This window comes from Aotus nancymaae, unplaced genomic scaffold (genome assembly GCF_030222135.1).
Source record: "Aotus nancymaae isolate 86718 unplaced genomic scaffold, 86718_ANA_hifiasm-v0.15.2.pri h1tg000016l, whole genome shotgun sequence".
In the NCBI taxonomy this organism is placed as follows: domain Eukaryota; kingdom Metazoa; phylum Chordata; class Mammalia; order Primates; family Aotidae; genus Aotus; species Aotus nancymaae.
The window spans coordinates 20,672,906-20,696,550 of record NW_026988428.1 but is presented as its reverse complement, the minus strand read 5'-3'; the positions used below and the strand labels follow the sequence as shown (position 1 = coordinate 20,696,550).

At 34.6% G+C, this 23,645-nt stretch overlaps 1 protein-coding gene across 1 annotated transcript in view; it reads left to right on the top strand.

Moving 5' to 3' along the window:
* Window positions 1–23,645, top strand: part of PTPRQ (protein tyrosine phosphatase receptor type Q) — a 214,004-nt gene that overhangs the window by 12,888 nt on the left and 177,471 nt on the right. Inside the window, exons 8-14 of the mRNA XM_064376936.1 lie at window positions 2,233–2,379; window positions 8,085–8,257; window positions 16,938–17,118; window positions 18,577–18,738; window positions 18,838–19,017; window positions 19,653–19,760; window positions 20,113–20,394. Coding sequence (XP_064233006.1) covers window positions 2,233–2,379; window positions 8,085–8,257; window positions 16,938–17,118; window positions 18,577–18,738; window positions 18,838–19,017; window positions 19,653–19,760; window positions 20,113–20,394 — 1,233 coding nt within the window. The remainder of the gene's footprint in view (window positions 1–2,232; window positions 2,380–8,084; window positions 8,258–16,937; window positions 17,119–18,576; window positions 18,739–18,837; window positions 19,018–19,652; window positions 19,761–20,112; window positions 20,395–23,645) is intronic.

Genomic DNA, 23,645 nt, shown 5'->3' with positions numbered 1-23,645 from the left:
TGGGAGCATCAAAAAAGATACAAAGTTCCAACTATTTTATTTTGCAATTTCTGTGGTATTAATCACTCATCACCATCATGAGTAACCTTTGCCTTTCATCCCTAAGTAACTCATGCTCTTAAAATTCTGAGTTTTTTTTTTACTTCCTGAAAAAGATAATTGCCTCCACTCACCCATCCAGTACACAGAAACAGACATGGATACACAGCTACATCTTTTCTATCGATATTATTGTTCAGTATTTATCTGAGGTACTCTTTCATTTGTGAGGTTGGCTGATAAATCAAGTGAGAGGCATTTAGCAACGATTACATTTAGCAACATGGGAGTGATCACATGCTTCCAGTATAGTGGAGCATGTAGGGTAAATACCTAACTGAATTAGTTTAAGAGTAAATGGGAGAAGATTGCTGGAACAGTGGCTGTAGAAACTCGTTTGAGCTTAGCTGCAAAGCAAACAGTGAACAGAGAGTAAGGGTGGGGATAAGTGGAGTCAACAGGTTTCTTTTCAGTAAGAACATATAAAGCATGTTTGTTTGCTGATGGAAATGAGGAAAATAAGGAAAATGTTAATGATGTAGGAAAAAGGAGAATTACAGGAAAGGTGTCTGTGTAAGCAGAAGGTGAGATCTTTTGCTCCAATGTAGCGATTGGTTTGAAATAAGAATACAGATAATTTGTCCACAGTAACAGATAATTTGTCCATAATTTGTTCTTATACATTACAAGGCAGAGTATATGGGTATAGTTGCTGGTAAATATATAGTTGTGTTGGTGGGAGCCTGTGGCAAATATTTTCTAATTGGTTTACTTTTTTTAGTGTAATGGGAAGCAAGACCATTAGCTGGGAGTGAAGATAGGGCAGAAGATATTAGAGGTCTGAGCAGAGAAGAGTAAGTGTAAAAAAATCATCCAGAAGAGTAGAGTGATTGGACCATTGACTATGTAAGTTGAGTAAGATTCCAGGCACCAGGTAGGGCTCATTTGAGGTTTGGCTACAAATAAAGTGATATCAGTTAATGGTTTTGTGAGGTTCTCCAGCTCCCTTCAAGAAGAGAAGGGCAAGGGATTGGAGGCCTGTGTAAGGCAGTGATTATAATTGAAATTAACACCAAAGCTGGATAAAGAGTGGAAATCAAGTGGTGAGGGGTCAAATAAAACAAAAATAAAATAGGTGATTAAATAAATGGATTGTTGATTTCAGTGAATTTAAAGAATTATCAGTTTAGGATTCTAGAGGAAATGTAAAGGACGTAGGAAAAAGTGGTTATAAAAAGGTGCATGAAACTGACATTCTTAATGATATGCAGTAATTGGTGTTAGTAATGTTAAGCTATGATCTTGAGGGAGTGGCTGAAATTTTAGAAAACTAGATTATTTAAGGAAATATCTAAGTAATTTAAGGGTTATCTCTCAGGATATTAAAATCAGCACAAATTAAGATGGTAGCCTTGAACCAAAAGCTAAACCATGGGAGTAAATGACCCTTGGGTTAGTAGATTACAGCTATGAGGGCTAGTGGATGTCATTGGTAACATAGAGTTTAAAGCTATGGGCTTTTATAAGGAGGGAGGGAGATTAGTGAATAAAATGGAGCAATGAGGTGCAAGGACAACACCTACCACACTGAAAGGCCTGGTTACTTGAGAGCTGTGTGGCAAAAATAGACTGCCACCATTTGAGGTGGCTGTAGGGGAACAAAAGCAGCGTTCTTAGGAAAGAGCCAGTTTGCAGTTAGAGCAAGAAGGTAAAGGAGACATTCAAAGCAAAGTTGAAGATTTAAAGAATTGTGGTGACAGACTAAGGAATTTTGTTCAGAAGCTAAACTAGAAATATTTCCTAAAAATATCCTCTTAAGAAGATAATGACATTATTTAGCATTTTAATTGAATAAATTTGAGTATGAAATCTGGTCGCTTTTGAAATTGACAAAATTTGATGTATCCCCTTTCAATATGTCAAAAATAACATGGTAATTCAAAAGGGCTCTATGATTAAATAAAAATAATTTTAAGCACTGGAACATTTTCATGTTCTTTCATTTATTTTCTTTAAATTGATATCAATGTACTACTAAGCCACATGTTTAAAATATATCTAGTTTTGATATTATAATAACAAATTTTAGTGCACAACTTAACACTTGAATTGTTGTCTTGGTTCTGTACTTAAATATGAAAATTATTGCATGCTTGATAAAAAATAATCCATAGGTATCTTCTACTTTTCTAGGTCGCATTTTGGATAACACCACAAAAGACCTTAAGTATGCATTCACTAACCTAACACCATTTACAATGTATGACATCTATATTGCGGCTGAAACCAGTGCAGGGATTGGACCCAAGTCAAATCTTTCAGTATTCACTCCACCAGATGGTAAGAACATAGGGAATGAATGAAATATTTTTGGTATGCTTATGAACGTCATTAAATAGTAAAACATGATATTAGAAACAGTTTGTTTTATATTTACTTAAATCATGTTATTTCCTTATTAAATTACTACCTAATTCATTCTGAACATGTGTTCTCCAGAACATTAAACTCATAGCATGCTTCATAATAATAGGGACCCAAGATCAGGCAAGGTTAGGAAATATCATATATAGTATTGGCCTGTTAGAGATTCACAATAAAATTTAGCATAACCTCAAGAAGTTGTAAGATAAACACATTTAGTATTGTTTAACTACATTTTTTAATGTGGAATCTATATTTTTCTCACAAACTATTATTCAGAGGAATTCCTATATTCCCAATGCTTACAACAAAATATGTTTATAATCAAAACGGTATTTTAAGCGAGTGAAGATTCTGAGTGGATGCATGATACAGATTTACCAGCATGTACTGAAATTATGAAAATAGTATTTTTCTTCAATAAACTTCCTTATATGTATTCATTAAATATCATTGTTTTAGGTGAACTATACTTTAAAAAAAAAAGTTTCCATACTGTTTCACAACATATTTTTCTGGCCTACACTGAACTTGCTAAATGTCTTCATTTCTACTTAGGGATTGTAATTATGGACAAAAATTAACAGTAACTACTTATAACACATTAACATTTGGAAAAGTTTCCAGCCCTCATTTGTGTGGTAGCTAACATACAGTAACTTATAAATGAAATATACACATCTGTACACACACACACACACACACACACACACACACACACACACACACACACATGGAGACATGCTGGTCATACATTCATCATTCAAGTATTTGACCATTAGAGGGCAGTAAGTATTAGGAAATTTTGTACTTCTCCCCTTTAAAGAGACAACCATTGATATTTTGTTGGAAGAACATAAATGTTATGTTTTATCTATTTCAGATGAAAATTCTAAGATATATATAGTTTCAGTATACATATAACAAAGTTATACATACTCATAAGGAAAATATTTTTTGTATTAAAATTTTACCATTTTGTTTCTATCAGAAGAACCTTAGCATTGTATAGCTTCTCCCTTAAATCTTAAATTTTCTTCCATCTTCCCCATAAAAACTGCTCTTAAACATTTCCTAGGAAGCTAAGAAGATTTATGGATACTTTCAAATAAAGCAGAGTCCTTGATTTTGGTCTTAATAGAGTTTTCTCAACCAACTCAATGTACCCACTGATTTCTATTCTTGTTGTACAATTAAATAAATCCTGAAATTTTGTCCTCTTTCAAGACCAGCTGACTTTGGGGCTTCTAAATAGAATCCACAACTCAATAAATAAATTTTTTATTGTCATCATTATTGGACTATGGCATTTGACAAAAATAGAGAAATAGACAATGCATATGCCATGTACAATGCCATGTTATTTGTCTTGGATATATTTTAAATTTTATTTGCCTTAATTTCTACATTTTTTATCCACAGAAGTAGAATTTTATGGTCATTGTTCAATATATTTCACAAGGCCTGTTTTTCACACCAAATCATTTCAAGTAGATGACTCCATTTGCCCTGTATAAAAGGCAATTTTTCTTGAGTTTCATTCTTTTATCTTCCTGAGCCACTGCCTCTATAGACCACACCCTGGTGGCTCTTAGAGGGGTCTCCTGGCAACTAGTGGGCTCCACCAAAGGCAGGGTTGGCATGGTTCTTATATCCTCATGTCAGCCTTCGTCCATGAAGTCCTCGGGATAGTTCAGCCTCAGGAGCTGCTTCAATGGAACACTCTGGCAAATGCAGTAAATGTAGCTTTCTGCTTCTGATACCACTACTTATTCCTGATTCCACTATTTAAAACTTTGAAATAAATGGATCTTTAAACTATATAAGAACAAACTAATAACCATTAGAACTATCTACTTTCAATTAAAAAATGGTTTCTTAATTTTAGATTATCCTTTTAATTTATTAATACAACAGGGTTCTTAGTATTCTAATTAAAGTTACTTAATTTATTTTCCTCTCCATATTTAAAAGCAGTCTATTGTCTACTTAAAAATAATTAGGACTAGCTTGCTTCTTTTAAATTACCTTTTAAAACAATCGGTGCTCTTATAAATCTTTGGATACTCATAGGAGAATGTTACATTGACCTCTTATGGAGAATGTTTTGTGCTATTACATTACAGTGGAGTTGATTTCATTACCACTAGGGATGTTATGGTCGATAGTCTACTTTGAAAGAAAATCAGCATCCTATTGTTTTAGCAGTTATCTTATATATTTCCTAAGGCATCTATATGTCCCTTAATATTTTGATGAGTAGATTTCTACATAGGCATGAAAATAGATGATTTTGGAAAAAAAAGATAATAATCTCCAAGGCTATAAAATATCATAGAATTGCCTATTCCAAAATCAGATAATGCTGATGGATGCAACATAGGCATTCTTCTAATTTGTGTGAAGGGTAAAAAAAAAAGAAAGCAAACTTTAATGCTTCAATATTGTCTAATAACTTTTCTGTCAGGGTGGTTTAGCATGACAATTTCTTAAAAGCAGACAAATTTCCGAGACTCTTGTTTACTCTCTCTTAAAAGACATAGGAGTGAAGACATTTGTCCTGAGTGATTTGAACTTGTTAATCTCTGCAAATAGTAGTAAAATCTTTGTAAGAAAATCACCGAGAACCTGCCAACTTTGTGTTTTCAGGATTTGCAATGGCTTTAATTTTTAATATAGGCTTTCAAAATGTACTTCTGAAGAAAGTTTAATTTGCTAGATAATGGCAAAAATGATCTTAATGTATTTCTTTTACCTCAATGCTGTTTGTCTCTATTTTATTTCTTCTCATAGTTTTTCATTTGAACACCTCAAACCATTTGGAATATATTTTAATAAATCATATGCTACTAGGTTTCTAAAGTATTAGTAAAATTTAAACCCGAGAGTGATTCTTAGGTAGTCCATGTATGTAACACCTTCAAAATTAAAATTATTTTGGCATTATCTAGAAAATTCACCATTGAGCATTAATTTTGAAGTTGGAAACAAATGACATTGAGGTAAAGAAAATATGGGATTTTTTTAACCAAATGTCTAACATTTCTCATTTATTAGTAAAATTTGTAAATGTATTGAGTTGAGAATGACTCTTAGGTAGTCCCTGTGGACAACACCTTCAAAACTGATGCTGAATCATATGATTACCTTGTGTGTTTGATTTTCTTTAGTTAATTTTGTATCAATATTAAAGGAGTCTTCTCTAGTTTCCTCATAAGAATTTGTGGCCTAACAGACAAAGTATCTTTTTAAAGACAAGACATAATGCTGTCTACTCCATTTCCTTTATCCCCCAAGCTTTTTATAAATGAGGAATAAAAGATAAGTTTATAGTCACTATCTTTATGCAAGTTTGAGATACATTTTTAAGGTAATATAGAACAACTTAATCTCTACCTGGATTGTAATTTTTGGCATTAAGTATCATGGGACAATACTTACTAAGTTATATTGAAAAATATATTCTACTTAAAAGATAAATAGTGTCTGCTACTACTCTTGGGTTTTACTAGAAAACAAAAGACAGTAATATATATATATTGCTCTACTGTCCTGCATAATATTTGATATCTAACATATTAATATGTTATATTGACTTGAACTGATCATCTCACTTATTTTTCAATAGGCAGGGTTTAGTTGCCTGATTCGTATGATCAGTGTAGTCATTAAGCTGTTTTTTTTTTCAGTTCAGATTCTACAGCAGTTCAAATTAAATGGAAAAAATGCCAGATCTCTTCTGTGACTTACATTATGCAATTCAGATTAATATTTTGTCTGCATAGAGACTGTAAAATAAAATTTTAAAGAAAGATGGAATGGGAGCTTTGCTATTTAAATAGTCATGCTATTTTACACCACACAATTAATTGGAAAGTTTCTCCACCCTTGAAAAATGCATATTGGTAAATATGATAATACAAACATTAACTCTAGGTACAATATATTTTAATGAAAGAAAACTCATAGAAGAGGTGACCTGTGCAAAGGTTTTAGCTGTTTTAATTTCTTTCTCTGTCCTCAATTGTCTAGAACAGTGATCATATGAAGAATGCTCACTGTGTTGAATGATGAATGAATGACTCAACAATTGTCACAATATATAGAGAGTCTTTACAGGTTACTTCACGAAGACAAAGGAAACGCTAATCTATTGGATGAAAACTTCATACAGTTATAGTTTACTATAAAGCCAACTTAAGCATAATTATGTTTGCTCGTTATAAATGACATATATAGGAGTTTTAAAATTATTTTTCAATTCCTTTCTTTTGTCTTAAAAAGGAAGGAGGTCAGTTTTCTTTTCTGTTAAGACTATATGTCTATCTTCTAATTAGAATTTGCCAAACCTATACCATTGCCAGATAGCTTAGGGAAATTAATTTAAAGTCTAACAACAATCTGATCATAAGAGATCATAATTTTATGTCATTTTCTCTTTCTTAAAAGTTTTGGAAATTTTTGAAATTTTCTTGAACTTTTTCTTCCTTATAGCAACCTGTAGAGTAAGAGGAAAGCTATAATTACACTCATTTTATAGATAAGGAAAGTAGGGACTGGAGGGATGAATTAGCTATTCATGAACACACATTGAACTATAAATAAAAATGGTCAAAAGGCCAGGGCATGTTTATTTTTGGCCCATTACTCCTGTGAAACTAGGAAGTTCCCTAGATGTCACTCTTGGTGACTTTATAGCTAGATGTTTCTTTAAATTCTTGGTGCTTTATTTTAAACCAATTGTTAGTTTGTTCCCATTTCTCTTTACCATTGGAATGAGTGAGGGCACCTGAAATTTGAAAATAACATGATTATTTTAAAAATATCAGAAAAAATCAACTCTTCAAACAATTTCATGTAATAAATTAAAACACAGTCTAATTTAACTTACCAACTACATTTCATTGCATTCAGAGTCTTCAGGATATTATTTTTCAATCTGTTGTTATAATTTTTATGAAACCATCAAGATTTCAATTGGGCATTAATCATCTCCAAATAGGCAGATTCTCAAGGAAATTATTTTTATTAATTAACTTGTTTCAACCAAATGTTATGACTTTTATTTTGGAAAATTATTCATTATTGTGTTCCTTATTTACATTTTGAGAATGTTTATAAATTTAAATATCCCATGTATTTAAAGACATATTTAATTTTTAGTAAAACAAATTGTTTTTGTCTATTTTCTTTCTCTCTCTCTCTCCTTTTTTTTTTTGAGATGGAGTCTCACTCTTTCTCCCATTCTCCCAGGCTGGAGTGCAGTGGTGCTATCTCCACTCACTGCAACCTCCACCTCCTGGGTTCAAGCAATTCTCCTGCCTCAGCCTCTCAAGTAGCTGGGATTACAGGGACACACCACCATGCTTGGCTAATTTTTGTATTTTTAGTAGAGATGGGATTTCTATGTTGGTCAGGCTGGTCTCAAACTTCTGATCTCACGTGATCTGCCCACCTTGGCCTCCCAAAGTGCTAGGATTACAGGCATGAACCACCACTCCCGGCCTCGTCTATTTTCTATAGAATTGTTTATATATCTTAAATTATGAGCTAAGAATTTAGGCACTTTTTCACTTGAAAATGTATTTTTCAATTCCCCCTTTATTCTTTTCTTTCTTTAGTTCCCGGGGCAGTGTTTGATTTACAGCTTGCAGAGGTAGAAGCCACACAAATAAGAATTACTTGGAAGAAACCACGACAACCAAATGGAATTATTAACCAATACCGAGTGAAAGTGCTAGTTCCAGAGACAGGAATAATATTGGAAAATACCTTGCTCACAGGAAAGAATGAGGTATTGCATTTTTATTTCACTTATTGGTGAGCCCTTTCTGCTTGGTTCGGTTCTGGCTCGGAGAGTTTGGAAGATTTGCTAGCACTCACACATAAAATATTTGACAACTTATTAATACAAAGTAAAGTAAATTTGGGGCATGTTGATAATCTACCTAGATCATGTTTAATTTTTGGTCTTATATTATTAAAGTGCTATTATTCTTTTTCACCATATGAAAAATGTTAATTGTGCAATTAAACAGAACTAAAGGTATTTTTCGTAAGTTAATATTGTTATTCTAAATTAGTTAATGAATTATTTGGAAACTCTTGTTAGGATTTAAGTACTCTTTCAAAGGCTGTGCTTGCAATTTAGAACAGTTGCCAGTGAAAGGCACAGTAATTTCTGTAGCTGTTGTTGACAAATTTTCTGTTCTATTTGGTCTTGGGAAGCTAAATTTCAGAGCTGCCTTTTTTTTTTTTTTTAAAGTACATTTGATTAAGAAATCACATTACTAAATAAAGAAATTTAAGTTATTTCATAGGTTTTTTTTTTTTTTTTTTTTTTCTGAGTCGGAGTTTCGCTCTTATTACCCAGGCTGGAGTACAATGGCGCGATCTCGGCTCACCGCAACCTCTGCCTCCTGCGTTCAAACAATTCTCCTGCCTCAGCCTCCCGAGTAGCCGGGACTACAGGTGCACGCCACCATGCCCAGCTAATTTTTTTTTTGTATTTTTAGTAGAGACGGGATTTCACCATGTTGACCAGGATGGTCTCGATCTCTTGACCTCGTGATCCACCCGCCTCGGCCTCCCAAAGTGCTGGGATTATAGGCGTGAGCCACCGCGCCCAGCCATTTCATAGGTTTAAAGTTAGAGGACCAGGATCTTTAGGCAATGTGCTTGCTTCTATTCACACTGAAAGTCTCGTTTTTTCCCTTTTGTTTCTGTTAGGAAGTACAGGCAGCACTGATTTTTTTTTTCACTGTCTTTGTTCACCTCACCTCATCAATTGTTCACCTGTGAGACCCTTTCGACCTCCAGGCTAGTCATGTCCAGATACTGGCTGCTCCCTTGTACACTCAAAGAATAAACATCCTTAGGACCAGTGCAGCAATCACTGGGCCTTAAAGACAAACGTGATAGTTATTCAGCACCTGGCATCTGCTGTTTTGTTTCAGAATTGCTGCTGATTCTACCTGTGCTATTATTTTTCCCCACAATGCTGTCTCTCTATTTCTAGTCCCAGCCCTCCTCTATTTCTGGCACTTACCTGTACATGACAATTGACCTTACCATGTGCTCAATGCACTCTGGCCACCCAGGACTTATCACTCCAAGTTGCTTACCATCTTCAACCCAGGCTTAAATTTTAATCCTATGTTGATTCCTTTCCTCAGTGCAAAAGGTGTTGAATTATGCTTTCTGTGATACTCTAGTTGACAACTCAGGCAAAGGGCAAAAGCTTAACCCTTTGCTCCTGCTGAGAAGGTCTTAAATTAGATACTGAGCTTTCTTAAGACCACATGACAGGTTTTCTACTTCTGCTAATGACATCTAATGACATCTATTGAATGGGCGGCCACACGTGTTTTTCTACGAGGTTAAGAGGTTCTAGAAAGACTTTTTTTTTTTTTTTTTTTTTTTTTTTTTTTTAAATTCTGTCTCTATCTGGTCTGGAATTCTGGTCACACAGTAGACAGAACATGAGCTTTGGAGAAATACAAATTTGGATTTAAATTATGATTTTGTCTCTCACTAGGCTATACAGCAAGTGGTTAAGAGTCTGCCATTGCTACCTGTATAACTCTGGGAAAGTTGGCCTGAACTGTTTGAACATCAGTTTCTTCTTCTTTAAGATAGTGATTCTAGGTCCTTATAACAAAGGGTTAATAATGAGGATTTAATGGGTTAATGTGTGTAAAGAGCTTAGAACTGCACCTGGCATATAGTGAGTGCTGCACTAAATAGTTGTGACCTATTATGAACATTAATCTTGGCATAGGATCATCCACCTTAGTTGCCACCCAATATTTCTTCTCTTATCCTCTCTCAATAAAAGGAGGCATATGCTTGTTTTTATTTCTCTGATTATATTTTTATTTATTAGATCAGACTCATTTCTGATATTTCTGCTTCCCCATGTAATTGGTGTTTGGGTTCACCTTTCAGGAGATTGATGTGGGGAGACCAATATGACAGAAGCTTAAAATCCAAATGGTCCTGGGTTCTTGGCCTGGCTCTGCCATGTTCTAGGTCTATGACTCTGGACAAACCAACTTTTGGAGATTTGGTGCCTTCATTCTTATAATGGGGCTTATATAGCCACCTTATAGGGTTGGGAGTAAATGACATAAGAAAGACAACTTGTGGTTTAGTGTGTTCTTCATTTGCTATTCCTTTCTTTGACCTTGGTTCCTCTCTCAGGATAAGGACTCTCTTTTCCCATTTCTATTGATCTTCTGAAAACGTAGCCTCCATTCCCCATCTCAAGAACTCTTAAAATCCTTGAAAACTTGTTAGAAGTCACCAGTGACCTCCCCAGTGTCCAATACAAGGATTAACATTTTTTTTTTGAGATGGAGTCTCCCTCTGTCACCCAGGCTGGAGTGCAGTGGCACAATCTCAGCTCACTGCAACCTCCACATCCTGGGTTCAAGCAATTCTTCTGCCTCAGCCTCCTGAGGAGCTGGGACTACGGGTACATGCCGCCACACCCGGCTAATTTTTTGTATTTTAGTAGAGATGGGGTTTCACCGTGTTGCGCAGGCTGGTAGTGAACTCCTAAACCCAGGCAATCCACCTGCCTCAGCCTCCCAAAGTGCTGGGATTACAGGTGTGAACCACTGGGCTCAGCCAGATTAAATATTTTTAACCACCCTTGTGTTCTTATCTGCTTCAAAATCCATCCCTATGTCCCCCCTTTTCAGCTTTTGACAGTATTTTTCCTTAATACTTTCTACACTTTTATGTACTGTGACATTGCAATCTTTTGGCTTTGTACAATTAAAAATGGAGAAAGTTAAAAAAGCTAACTCTCTATTTTCTAACTTTTTAGTAAAGATATTCCACAGAGCTTTGGTTTCAGCTTTCTCATAACATTTTCTTTTGATTACCTCACAGTTTCAATCACTGCGTCCTATTTGTCTGACTTTTCTGCCTTGCTTTCTACTCTGATCCTTCTCTCTGACACTCTGGATTCCTAGTTGCAGCCATTCGTGGGAAGGTTCTGCCAGGGCTCATTACATCTAAATTAACTTCTCCCCATAAAACAAAACAGAAATCTTCTCTGAGCTAATAGGACCTGGTTCATGATGGGAAGGAAGATGTGACATTGGAATGAGGACAGAGATCTTGGGACAGTGACAGTGACCTGTGCAGGCCCCCACAGGACACACAGGAAGGTCTGTCCAGACAATTACTAGTTTCAGTGTGTCCAAAATAAGGCCTAAAGAGAAACTGACTTGAAATCTCAGTACCTGGGTTTAGAATTTTCGAATTCCTCTGACTGGACGTAACACAGATCTCCGACATGAAGGTCATTGTCTAAGAAACCATGGTATAGAAGGCTTTGAAAGTGAGCACTATGGCATTGATATATATATCTGGTTTGTCTTTTTGGATAGTGGAACCATTATTCTCTCTGTCATGAAGGCTTGAAACCTTGGAGTCCCTTCTGACATAGATCCTACTTAGCATTCATTAGCCACTTAATGTTAAGGTCAGTTATTTCTACATCCAGAATGTGACTTGCCTGTCTTTTTTTTATTCCTGTGTCTCCCACTTCAGCTCAGGATCACACAGTCTCTTGCCTGGGCTACTATTATCTCACTATATTAGTTTTCCATTGTTCTGTAACAATTTTCCACAAACTTAACAGCTTTGAACAATTCATACTTATTATCTCACAGTTTCTTTGGGTCTGAAATCTAGAAACAGCTTAGATGGGTTCTCCTTTTAGAGTCTCATAAGCCTGCAATTAAGGGACTAGCTGAGCTGTGCTCTCATCTGGAGGCTTGAGTAGAGAAGAATCCATTTCCAGCCTCACTCAGTTATTTGGCAGATTTTATTTCCTTTTGACTGTAGAACTGAGTGCGCTGGATTCTTGCTGGCTCTTGGCTGGAGACAAGCACCTCAGTTTTTTTCCCATGTGGCCTTTTTCTTTTTTTCTTTTTTTAGATTTTTGCAGATTTTCACTTTAAAAATCACTTTTTAATATTTTGTTATCATTTCTTTTTTTTTATTGCATTTTAGGTTTTGGGGTACACGTGAAGAACATGCAAGATTGTTGCATAGGTGCATATGTGGCAGTGTGATTTGCTGCCTTCCTCCCCTTCACCTATATGTGGTGTTTCTCCTCATGCTATGTCTCCCCAACTCCCCACCCCGCACTGTCCCTCCCCTATTTCCCCCCAACAGACCCCAGTGTATACTGCTCCCCTCCCTGTGTCCATGTGTTCTCATTGATCAACACCCGCCTTTTTCAACAAGGTCATTTACTTCATCAATCCAGTAAGCAGGGTCTATATAATGTGATCATGGGAGAGACATGCTATTCCCTTTGCCTTATTCTATTGGTTAGATACAAATCATAGGTCTCAACTAACTCAAGAGGAGATTTTTACAAAGCAGAAACAACAGGAGGTGGGGATAGTGGGTATCTACCCGAGAGACTCTGTAATACGCTCCCCCAGCCTACTATTTTATATTTCAAACATCTATTAGAGCAATCCTTCCAGATTTAAGTATATTATTTACATTATGAAAGTAACCTAATAAGAATCGATAACAGATGACAAAGATGTATATGTATTTAAGTAACCTAGCTCTTCACTATCATTGCAGAAAATCAATAGATTCTAAAATAAATGAGTGTTAACAGAGTAGTATAAGTGTATTATTTAGTATTTTAGAAGTAAACATCATAAGAACTGAAAACAAGAGTGGTTTAAAGTGTTGCTTCTGGGAAGTAAGAAGTAAGGAGGGCATAAACAGAATTGTTATTTTCATTATAAACCATTCATCATCATTTTTTGTAGCCATGTACATATATCATGATGATTAAACTTAAAAATATATTATAATATAACCCTTCTATGTTAGGCATCGTTTTATCTCATTACCCTTACTGAAATTTTTTTCAAGTGGCTCCTATGATCTGTTTCTGAATAAATATGGATTATTTAAACAAGCTAAAATATGTATAAGATTTTACTTTCAATATTTAAATAAATATTTGAAAAATACATTAGCAAATTGAGACTCAAGGTTTGAACTCTTTTATTTCAACTTCCATATATATATATATATATATGAATCTCATTCCTAATAAATGATATGAATCCAACCTTAGCTAAGATATTTGATCAACTACTATAAGATAGCTACCACTGCAAACATAACTCCTATCCTATAAGCTTTGAAGTATTCTTTGTTATGGCCCCAGAAGCATCTATATTTCTTAAGTAACTATGAAAGTTTAGGTACTCTGTTAGGCACAGAAATCTACAGATGATTAAGAAACTACACTGTTCTTTATTTTGAACTGAAATATTTGTCTTGTAGTGTTCATCAGTTGGTCCTAACTCTCCTCTCTAGACCAACACAGTAGTCTATATTAAAATATAGAAGGATTTCTTAAGAATAAATCAAACATTTCATTAATTCGATTTAGCAGACCTCCAGTGAGCCTAGGTGATAGATATAATAGGGTTTTTAAGAAAATAAAATCACATTTGCTATAATGAAAATTATTACATGTAAAATCAAGTTGGTTTATTCAGGTGGATTAGGAATTTAACTCTGAGACTCCTAATTCTTTCACATAAATTCCAAGAATTCCTGGGCAGCATATGCAAGGCCTTTCATGTTGACAAATTGTGACATTCTCTAACTCAATGGTTCTCAACCAGGGGCAATTTTGCTCTCCAAGAGACATTTGTTAATCTCTGAAGACATTTTCATTGTCACAACTGAGGTATTTGGGGACCAGGGAAGCTGCTAAACATCCTGCAGTGTATAGGACAGTCCCCACAACAGAAAATTATCTAATTCAAAATGTCAATAGTGCTGAGATTGAGAACCTTGTATTAAGTCAGTGAGTCGTTAATTTTTATGTGTTGCAGTGGACTTTTTTCTCTCCTATTTCTTTCATTTCTACTACTGCTTCTCTCTGCACCTTCCCATTACTCTCTTAAAATCCAAATTCTTTCCTATCAATTTTGCTTTTAATATTATTACTCTTTTTCATTAGAAAAACCTAATTAACATCTAATCTAATGTCTTTTTTTTAGAGGTTAAGTTTGAGAAATATTCACGACACGACACACTTAGCAATAACATTCTGGGTTGTTACAAAGCTAATGTTCAAATTATTGCGCTAGTTGTGGAGGGTTTTTCTAATGTCAGAATACGAGAATTTGGGAACTATTCACATAGTTAAAAGCATTCAGGTCAACTCTCACTTTGAAATGGCAGTTTGTCAGCAGAGATGCTTAACATATGTAATTGATGGGATGCTATGGTTTAACTCTCAATAATTTGTCTGACATGGGATAGAAAATATTGAGAGATTTAATGCAAAACCATGGTTCAGGGGGAATTTCTTTGTACTACTACCTCTCTATAGTTCATTCTACAGTGCTTTGTGCACAGTAGATTTTCAAAGGGTGACTGATTGATAGTGGAAACAGCTGTGTGGTTTGGGCATCGTGTATTGACTGCACACCAGAGCTTCTCTGAGTTATGTGCTTGTGATTCCTGCCCTCCCTAATTTCCCTGTGGAGGCAGCACTGAAGTGAGCTGTGTAAGATAGAAGACTTTTACTTTATCCCATACAAGGACATAGGAACAAACCCATATAGAGTTCCCTATCCATAGTTCTTTATCACAACTTTTCAAAAGTAGTTTTTATGGTAAACCTGCTGCTTTTCATGACAACACTTTTCTGGCTAGAGTTGCAACAAGATTTAGACAATTGCATTTTGTAAATATTTGGAGGACTGAAGATGTTTTTGACTTCGTTTCTCTGTTCTTTTATTTTTCAGAAGAGTTAGTATTTAAGTAACTTGCCTTTGTAGATAGTTAACTGAACTCCCATAAAATTTCTTGCTTTACTGAACTTACTTCTGAACATCTACTTTTCTTTCTTTTTCTTCTTCTTTTTTTTTTTTTTTTTATAAATTCTAAGTGCTTTGATGTTCCTAAGGCCTAGAAAACCTGTTTTTGGCTCTCTGAGTGAAGACAACTCCAAAACATCTAAAATAATTAAAAGACAGATAAGCCAAAATTTATAAACAACTGAAACCTGTATTATGAATTAATTTTAAATTAAGGGTAAAAGAGCATGAAATTGATAATGCATAGAATAATTTTTTTAAAAGAAGGGGTTTGGTGGTAAGTTTTGAAGCAGAACTTGAAAAAGAATTAGTAAAAGAGAGTAGATTTTTCAGTATATTCTTTTTCCAAAACTATGTTATTTTGGAAAATTTCACACAGGTTTAAAAGTAGAGAAAAGAGTCTAATAAGCCTCTATATACCTACCACCTGGATTCAGTAATCATCAACAGGTTACCATTCTTGCCTCAATTTTTTTTATAAATTCCAGACTTAACATCATTTTGTTCCTGTATACCTAAGCACGACTCTCTAAAAAATCATGGACATTTCAATCCACAAAATAATGCCATGACCACAATGAACAAAATTCCTAATATCATCCTGGTATCGTTTAATACCTAGATCACATTCAGATTTCCTGATTATCTTCAAATCCTATATTGATTAGGTATATTCTAATTAGACTCCAAACAAAGTTCACACATTGTACTTCTCTGTTAAGTTTCTTAAAGCAACATTTTCTTTGATTAATATGTATTTCCAAAGTCAACATTCTATACAAATATCCAGTATTATTTGGCCAAAACACCTTTACCCCATTTTGTTTCAATCAATTATGCTAGTAGGAATGGAGAACGGAGAATCATCTCACTAGTTCAACAAAAACCTCTATCGTATTCATCCATAACCTGTTCCTGATGTTTTCTCCTCAGTATTTGCCATTTTGGTGAACTTGACATGTGTGAATTACATTATAGGATCTAGGAACAATTACAGTTACTTTAAATATTCCTTAGGTCCAGAGTCTTGGGCAGGTATGACATGAATCCAGTGTGAAAACTATTAATATTACCATGGAGTTTTATTCTGGTATGTAACTTCACTCTGTTATAAACTACTATCATTGATGTATATCAAGCAGGCATGTAGACCTCTCACACATGGTATACAAATGAGGTTAGGTAATTAGAGAAGCAAAACACATCTAATTCATCAGTATGCCTAGAACACTTCCCATTTGAGGGTGAGCAGTTACAATATTTCAGTCATGAAACCTTTGCATGAGGATGCCTTATCTTACCAAAAAGAAACTGATTCAAGTCAGAAACAAAATCTGTTTCTTTCCAAAATACGGTATTGTTCTCTTAGGATATACAGTGATCACAATGTGTTACAATGATGCAGGGTATTGGTAGCTGGAGAATGAAATTTTGGAATCCAAAGAAGACAGTGGTCATGGAAATATGTTATCTTTTATAACAACATGATTCCAAAGTTATAAGTTTTTTAAACTAATATTTGATTTAAGTCATGAAGTGTAACTGTCACAGTCTTTTTTAAATATCTACTTTTAATTACAGTATATAAATGACCTCATGGTTCCAGAAATTGTGAACGTAGTAGAGCCAATGGTAGGATTATATGAGGGTTCAGCAGAGATGTCATCTGACCTTCACTCACTTGCTACATTTATATATAACAATCATCCAGATAATAACTTTCCTGCAAGGAATAGAGTTGAAGACCAGAATTCACCAGTTGGTAGGTAGAATTTTGATTTTCTATAATGTGCGTTTAAACCACCAGTGCTAGCTAGCACAGAAATGAACCTTAGCTTAGAGTTCAGACGTATTATTAATGGTCCATGGGCTGGAGTCGAATTTTTTTTTTTAGCTGTCGGAAAACCTCATGCAACAAATGGAAATGCCACACAGGCAGAAGCTGGCCCCTCCTAACCCATTTGACCTTCTTCCTGGAGAAAGTAGCACCCTAGAGTCTCTAGCCAAGCTGCATAGACAATCAGTTATTACAGTTGCCAAAGCAGGTGTGATGGGAAGGGATTAACATATCTTCAAATCATTTGCAGGCCTCACACTCTCTACAGCTTTTGACTAATAGGTTTTCAAATGTCACTAAAGGTAAATAGGTCAGAAAGTTACAACTCTAGTGCATGGTGTGATAAACAGGTGTAGGTGACCCCAACGATGTGGTGATGTCATTAGTGTATACACTTGCTCTTCAGTGTCAGTGGCTTTTACAGTTTCTAAAAGGAGAATGCCATATATGGCAAATTAAAAATACTCAGGTGACACATATTATCTCTCTAGTTTTTCTAAAATGTTAAATGAGAAGAACATTTTATTTTATTACCTTTTCTCTAATTTGGTATTTGTCCCATTCCAAATTAAAAGTGTTATGTTATTCTATTTATGGTAGAATTAGTAAAAAATATCACATTACATTCAATATATGTTTGTATTTCATTTACGGATCCATTTTTCTTGTGCAAAGATGACTGGAGGGCAACACTGAAAATTAAGAGGCCCATGATTCCTGATGTAGATGTTCCCTTAAATACTTCAAGTTTGGCCTAATTGCTACTTAAGAGTTTTGGAAACTCAAGTTCTAAATAAAGTGAAAATCTAATATTTGAAATCCTTCTTCTGGGATATTTATTTGTCAGTTACCAAAGCATACTTGCTTTAGAGAATTATTTGGTTTAATGAATGTATGAATGTATGGTGAAATTTGAGTCCAAATAAAACTTTTTATTTCTTTAACTCTTGTACCAAAACCTGGTACTGATTTATAATATTTAATTATATATTATTGGTACTGATTTATAATATTTAATTATATAATTGCCTACTCTTTCTTTTTAGAAAACATTCCTAACAAGTTCTTTAAGTTATGCTTTCTTAAAAACACTAATGTCATGTTTCAGAGTAATGTATAAAAACTAGCAAAATTATGAGCACAAAATGTTTATGGATATTATTGGGAGGTACTCAGAAATTCATATTAATATTCAATATAATCTCTAAAATTAATGCTTTTATGTTTACTATTATTACACATCTACCTTTAATATAAGTGTTCATGGAGAAATTAATTAATAAGGGGAAATCAGGTTTCAGATTTTTCTGTCTAAGGAAAAAATAATTTTGATTGCGAAGCCAAACACCTTTCTTTTTTTCTCTTTTTACTGAATTCAAATAGCAACTACAAGGAATCAGTATGTTACTGACATTGCTGCTGAACAGCTGTCTTATGTTGTCAGGAGACTTGTACCTTTCACTGAGCACATGATTAGTGTATCTGCTTTCACCATCATGGGAGAAGGACCACCAACAGTTCTCAGTGTTAGGACACGTGAGCAAGGTAAGGATGTATTTCCTTTGAAACAATTACCTGTAAATATTTCTGTTGAACACTGTGATACTTTATCTTTTCATTCACATGTTCATTCTTCTTTTTAAGTGCCAAGCTCCATTAATATTATAAACTATAAAAATATTAGTTCTTCATCTATTTTGTTATATTGGGATCCTCCGGAATATCCCAATGGAAAGATAACTCACTATACAATTTATGCAATGGAACTGGATACCAATAGAGCATTCCAGATAACTACTATAGATAACAGCTTTCTCATAACAGGTAGAAAACAACTTTTTTTTTTTTTTTTGGTTGTTGTTACTGTTTGTTTTACATTTCTATTCTGATGGAAAATATTCATCTCCCTGTGCCTTAAATACTACAGAACACATGCTATGTCATTTTATATTTTGTTGTTTTGTGCCGCCATGAATATCTTTTTAAAATACTTGCATACATAACTTGATTAAATGTGTTTTACTTTAACTATATTTACCCACAGATAAGTAGAAAGTATCAGATCACAAGCTTCATAGAAATTTACTTAACTCAAGGAATATTATATATGGTAAATTAAAATAACTCGTTATTGAAGAGTAGAATGAATGAATGTAAACATCAGCTGAAGTAATTCTGCTGACATGGTATTTGTGCCAAGTCAACTATATCCCCTGCAGTGTGCCAAAAATTATTTTTCACCTTTAAATTATTGCCTTAATATTTTAGGAAACAACTTGAAATCACCAACATGGAAAGTCCTATAAGCCCAAGAATTTCGGGAGACTGCAATTATTTGGAAGCTGATATAGATATCTAGTACCTCAAATAAATTATTCTCACTGGCCTTATATTAAATGGCACCGATCTCAAGGATATTATTTTAAGGACAGTAAACAGTCTGTCTATTGTACTTGTAGGGTTAAAGAAATACACAAAATACAAAATGAGAGTGGCAGCATCAACCCATGTTGGAGAAAGTTCTTTGTCTGAAGAAAATGACATATTTGTGATAACTCCTGAAGATGGTAAGAATATCAGTTACAGTTTTAATTTTTTTAAAAAAGTGGTTGTACATGCTCACTGCTTTAATTCATGCCATCTCTAGGGTCTAAAGCAACAATCATGAATAAAAATACAGGTACTGAGCTGGGTGTGGTGGCTCATGCCTGTAATCTCAGCACTGTGGGAGGCTGAGCCAGGCAGATCACCTGAGATCAGGAGTTCAAGATCAGCCTGGCAAACATGGTAAAACTCCATCCCTACAAAAATACGAAAATTAGCCAGGCGTATTGTCATGTGCCTGTAATCCCAGCTACTTGGGAGACTGAGTATATATATATATATATATGTACTGAAAATTTTCTTTTCTTCCCCTAGAACCAGAATCATCACCTCAAGATGTTGAAGTAATTGATGTTACCGCAAATGAAATAAAGTTGAAGTGGTCACCACCTGAAAAGCCCAATGGGATCATTATTGCTTATGAGGTGCTATATAAAAATATAGATACTTTATATATGAAGAACACATCAACAACAGACATAATTTTAAGAAACTTAAGACCTTACACCCTCTATAACATTTCTGTACGGTCTTATACCAGATTTGGTCATGGCAATCAGTTATCTTCTTTACTCTCTGTAAGGACTTCGGAGACAGGTGAGTTTTTGTTTTGCTTTGTTTGTTTAATAGTACATAGTGATATAGTAAGCATAGCTGACAATTGCCATGTTGTATACATAACCTAAAATCCCTCATTATTTTGTTTTGTATAATCCAGAAATTAATTTTCTTTTTCTGGCAAAAGTACAGGTAAAGGTTATTATACAAATTTTTAAAGTCAGATTTATATAAGGGAATGCCTAATTAAAATCTGTGAATTTTCAAATGAAAAGACCTTGAGAAACCGAGGATTCTTTCAATGTACCTATAAATTTTAGGTTAAATGGCTACTTGCTTTCAAATGAAGTAAAAGCAAAGACCTACTCATAGGAATAGATTCTTAGATTCTGATGAGGTATCTATATAGATAGTGGTGCAGAGTGGGAGCACAAAAATGGCATGCCTGGAGAAGGCTTATGGAGGAGACAGCATTTGGCCTGGATCTTAATGAGGATGGTGGAATGGGCAGAAGGATGTTATAGAGCAGGGGTCCCCAACCTTTTTGGCACTGGGGACAAGTTTCATGGAAGACAGTTTTTCCCTGGACTGGGGAGAGAAGGGGGGATGGTTTTGGGATGATTCAAGTATATTACATTTATTGTGCACTTAATTTCTATTATTATTGCATTGTATTATATAATGAAATACAACTCACCATAATGTAGAATCAGTGCGAGCCCTGAGCTTGTTTTCCTGCAACTAGTCCCATCTGGGGGGTAATAGGAGACAATGACAGATCATCCAGCATTAAATTCTCATAAGAAGCACACAACCTAGATCCCTTGCATGGGCAATTCACAATAGGATTTGCATTCCTATGAAAATCTAATGTCGACACTCATTTGACAGGAGGCAGAGCTCAGGCAGTAATGTAAGCGATAGGTAGTGACTGTAAATACAGAAGCTTTATGCCGCTCAACTCCTGCTGTGTGGCACAGTTCCTAACAGGCCACTGGCTGGTACTAGTCCTTGGCCCTGGGATTGGGAACCCCTGTTATAGAGGTTGCTGGATGGGTTGGGAGAGGATATCCCATCTAAAGGAAATAATACAAGCAAGGAATTACTTGTGTTTTAGTTTCAGTGAAACTAGAGTAAGACAGTTTGTCTGATAATCTTATTTTATTGTTTATATTATGTTACAATTATATATAGGTAGCATAACTATTAGGACAATTCTACAATGTATTTTGAGAATTGATAACTAAATGTAAAGTTAACATTTTATTTGTACATTTAAAAGAATAAATATTTACTGACTTGCTACTGGTGGAACCACATGAAATTACCATTTTTATAGGTCACAAATGGCCAAATATCAGTAATTTCATATGATTCAGTCAGATATTATATATGAATGTCTGTCTTGACCTTGAGGATCTAGAAATCTAGTAAACTAGCTTACTTTTGAAAAAAAGTTCCTGTTGAGACTATTCGCAGAAATGAATACCATGAGATGATACAAAAGAGCCCATAGATAATGGCAATAGTTGAAATTGCAGGAAGAAGAAAGTAATTTTACATGATCAAGAGCCTTAAAATGACACTTAATTGATATTAAAACATATATTGCCATGTTTCCTTGCTTTTATAGGTATTGTACCTAAAATAAGTATTTTTGAGAAAAACGCCTGCTCTTTAATGACTCAGTTTTATTTTGCAGTGGGTCAAGGAAATAAAACATGAATATTTTCAGCACCTATTAAGTATCATGGGCCCTGCTAATGGGTTTCACACAAACCGTCTTTTTAAAATTCTAAACCAAAACAATACATTATTGCTAACTTCACGGAAAACTGAGTATAATGAAAAACTGAGTGTTTGAGGGGTTCATTCATTCAAAAAATATGCCAGGCTCTACTGGGGATAAGCAGTGTAGAAGAAAAGGAGGATTTCCTTTCCTCCTTAAGTTTTATTAGTTGGTGGGTGTTTAATTGCCTAATGTCACCAGCTGGAAAGTGATGAGTTGGAATTAGAATCCAAATCTATCTGACTGTAAAATCCATTTTCTTTTCACAGTGCATGCTGTTTTGGAAGTAATCAATAAAGCTGGTAAATTGTAAACCATATCTAAGATCTTTCTGTTCATTGTTACAGTGATATTTTGTTGTTAGGCTTCTGCCCAGCATGGAAGGAAAGTAATAACTTTGAAAGATTCTGTTGTGATATGAAAGAATAGCCATTTTTATGAATGCTTATCAAGTATTTTGTTTAACTGGCCACAGCATCAAAAACACCTTATTTTAATAATGAATGATAAAGGATTTTTTTTTTTGCTTTCTGTTTATTACATGTGTATAATTTTTTACTTAGTATTGAAAATGTAATCTTGGTTTCTGTTGTATTATCTGTTTGTATGAGTTTAATTCCAGGGAAGGGACAATAAGCTTTAAGTGAATATAAATTTTTAGATATAGTTTAAAATGCAAATTTTAATTTTGGAAAGTATCTTAGAAAACATGCAGAACCCTTTATTTTTTAGGTGAGGAGACCTAGGACCTTTTGGGTAAAAGGACTCATAAATCATAGGACATGAGAAATAAAATTGGGGCTATAGGCCTTCTGACCCCCATTATGAGTCTCATTTAATAGGCTCCTGAGATGGCTAAAAAAAAGTAAAGAGAAGGGGAAACCATCTTATCCATGGTTCCCTAGCCAGGCCTAACAATAAGAGAATAGGGTTTAGGGTTGGGCGCAGTGGCTCACGCCCGTAATCCCAGCACTTTGGGAGGCTAAGGCAGATAGATCATGAGATCGGGAGTTCAAGACCAGTCTGGTCAAGATGGTGAAACCCTGTCTCTCTTAAAAATACAAAAAAATTAGCTGGGCGTGGTGGCAGGTGCCTGTAATCCCAGTTACTTGGGAGACTGAGGCAGAGAAATGCTTGAACCTGGGAAGTAGAGGTTGCAGTGAGCCTAGATTGCACCATTGCACGCCAGCCTGGAGACAGAGTGAGATTCCGTCTTGAGGGGAAAAAAAAGAGTATAGGGTTTAATATCTTACTTTCTGCCCTAAGTTAGGATAATCTCAAGGTCTGTGCACTTTCCACCTGGATGAAAATGGAAGACAATGGAATCTACATTAGTGAGTTTTCCTAGATTATGTTTGTTACTATTAAACCACCAACTTTAGCTCCTCTGGCAAAAGAGGAAACTACAATGCTAAATTGGTTCTCAAGTGTTATTTGAAGCAAGATGAGCTCAAGAGAAACTATTTTTCTGTGTTTAGGCTCAAAATAATCTTATTAAATA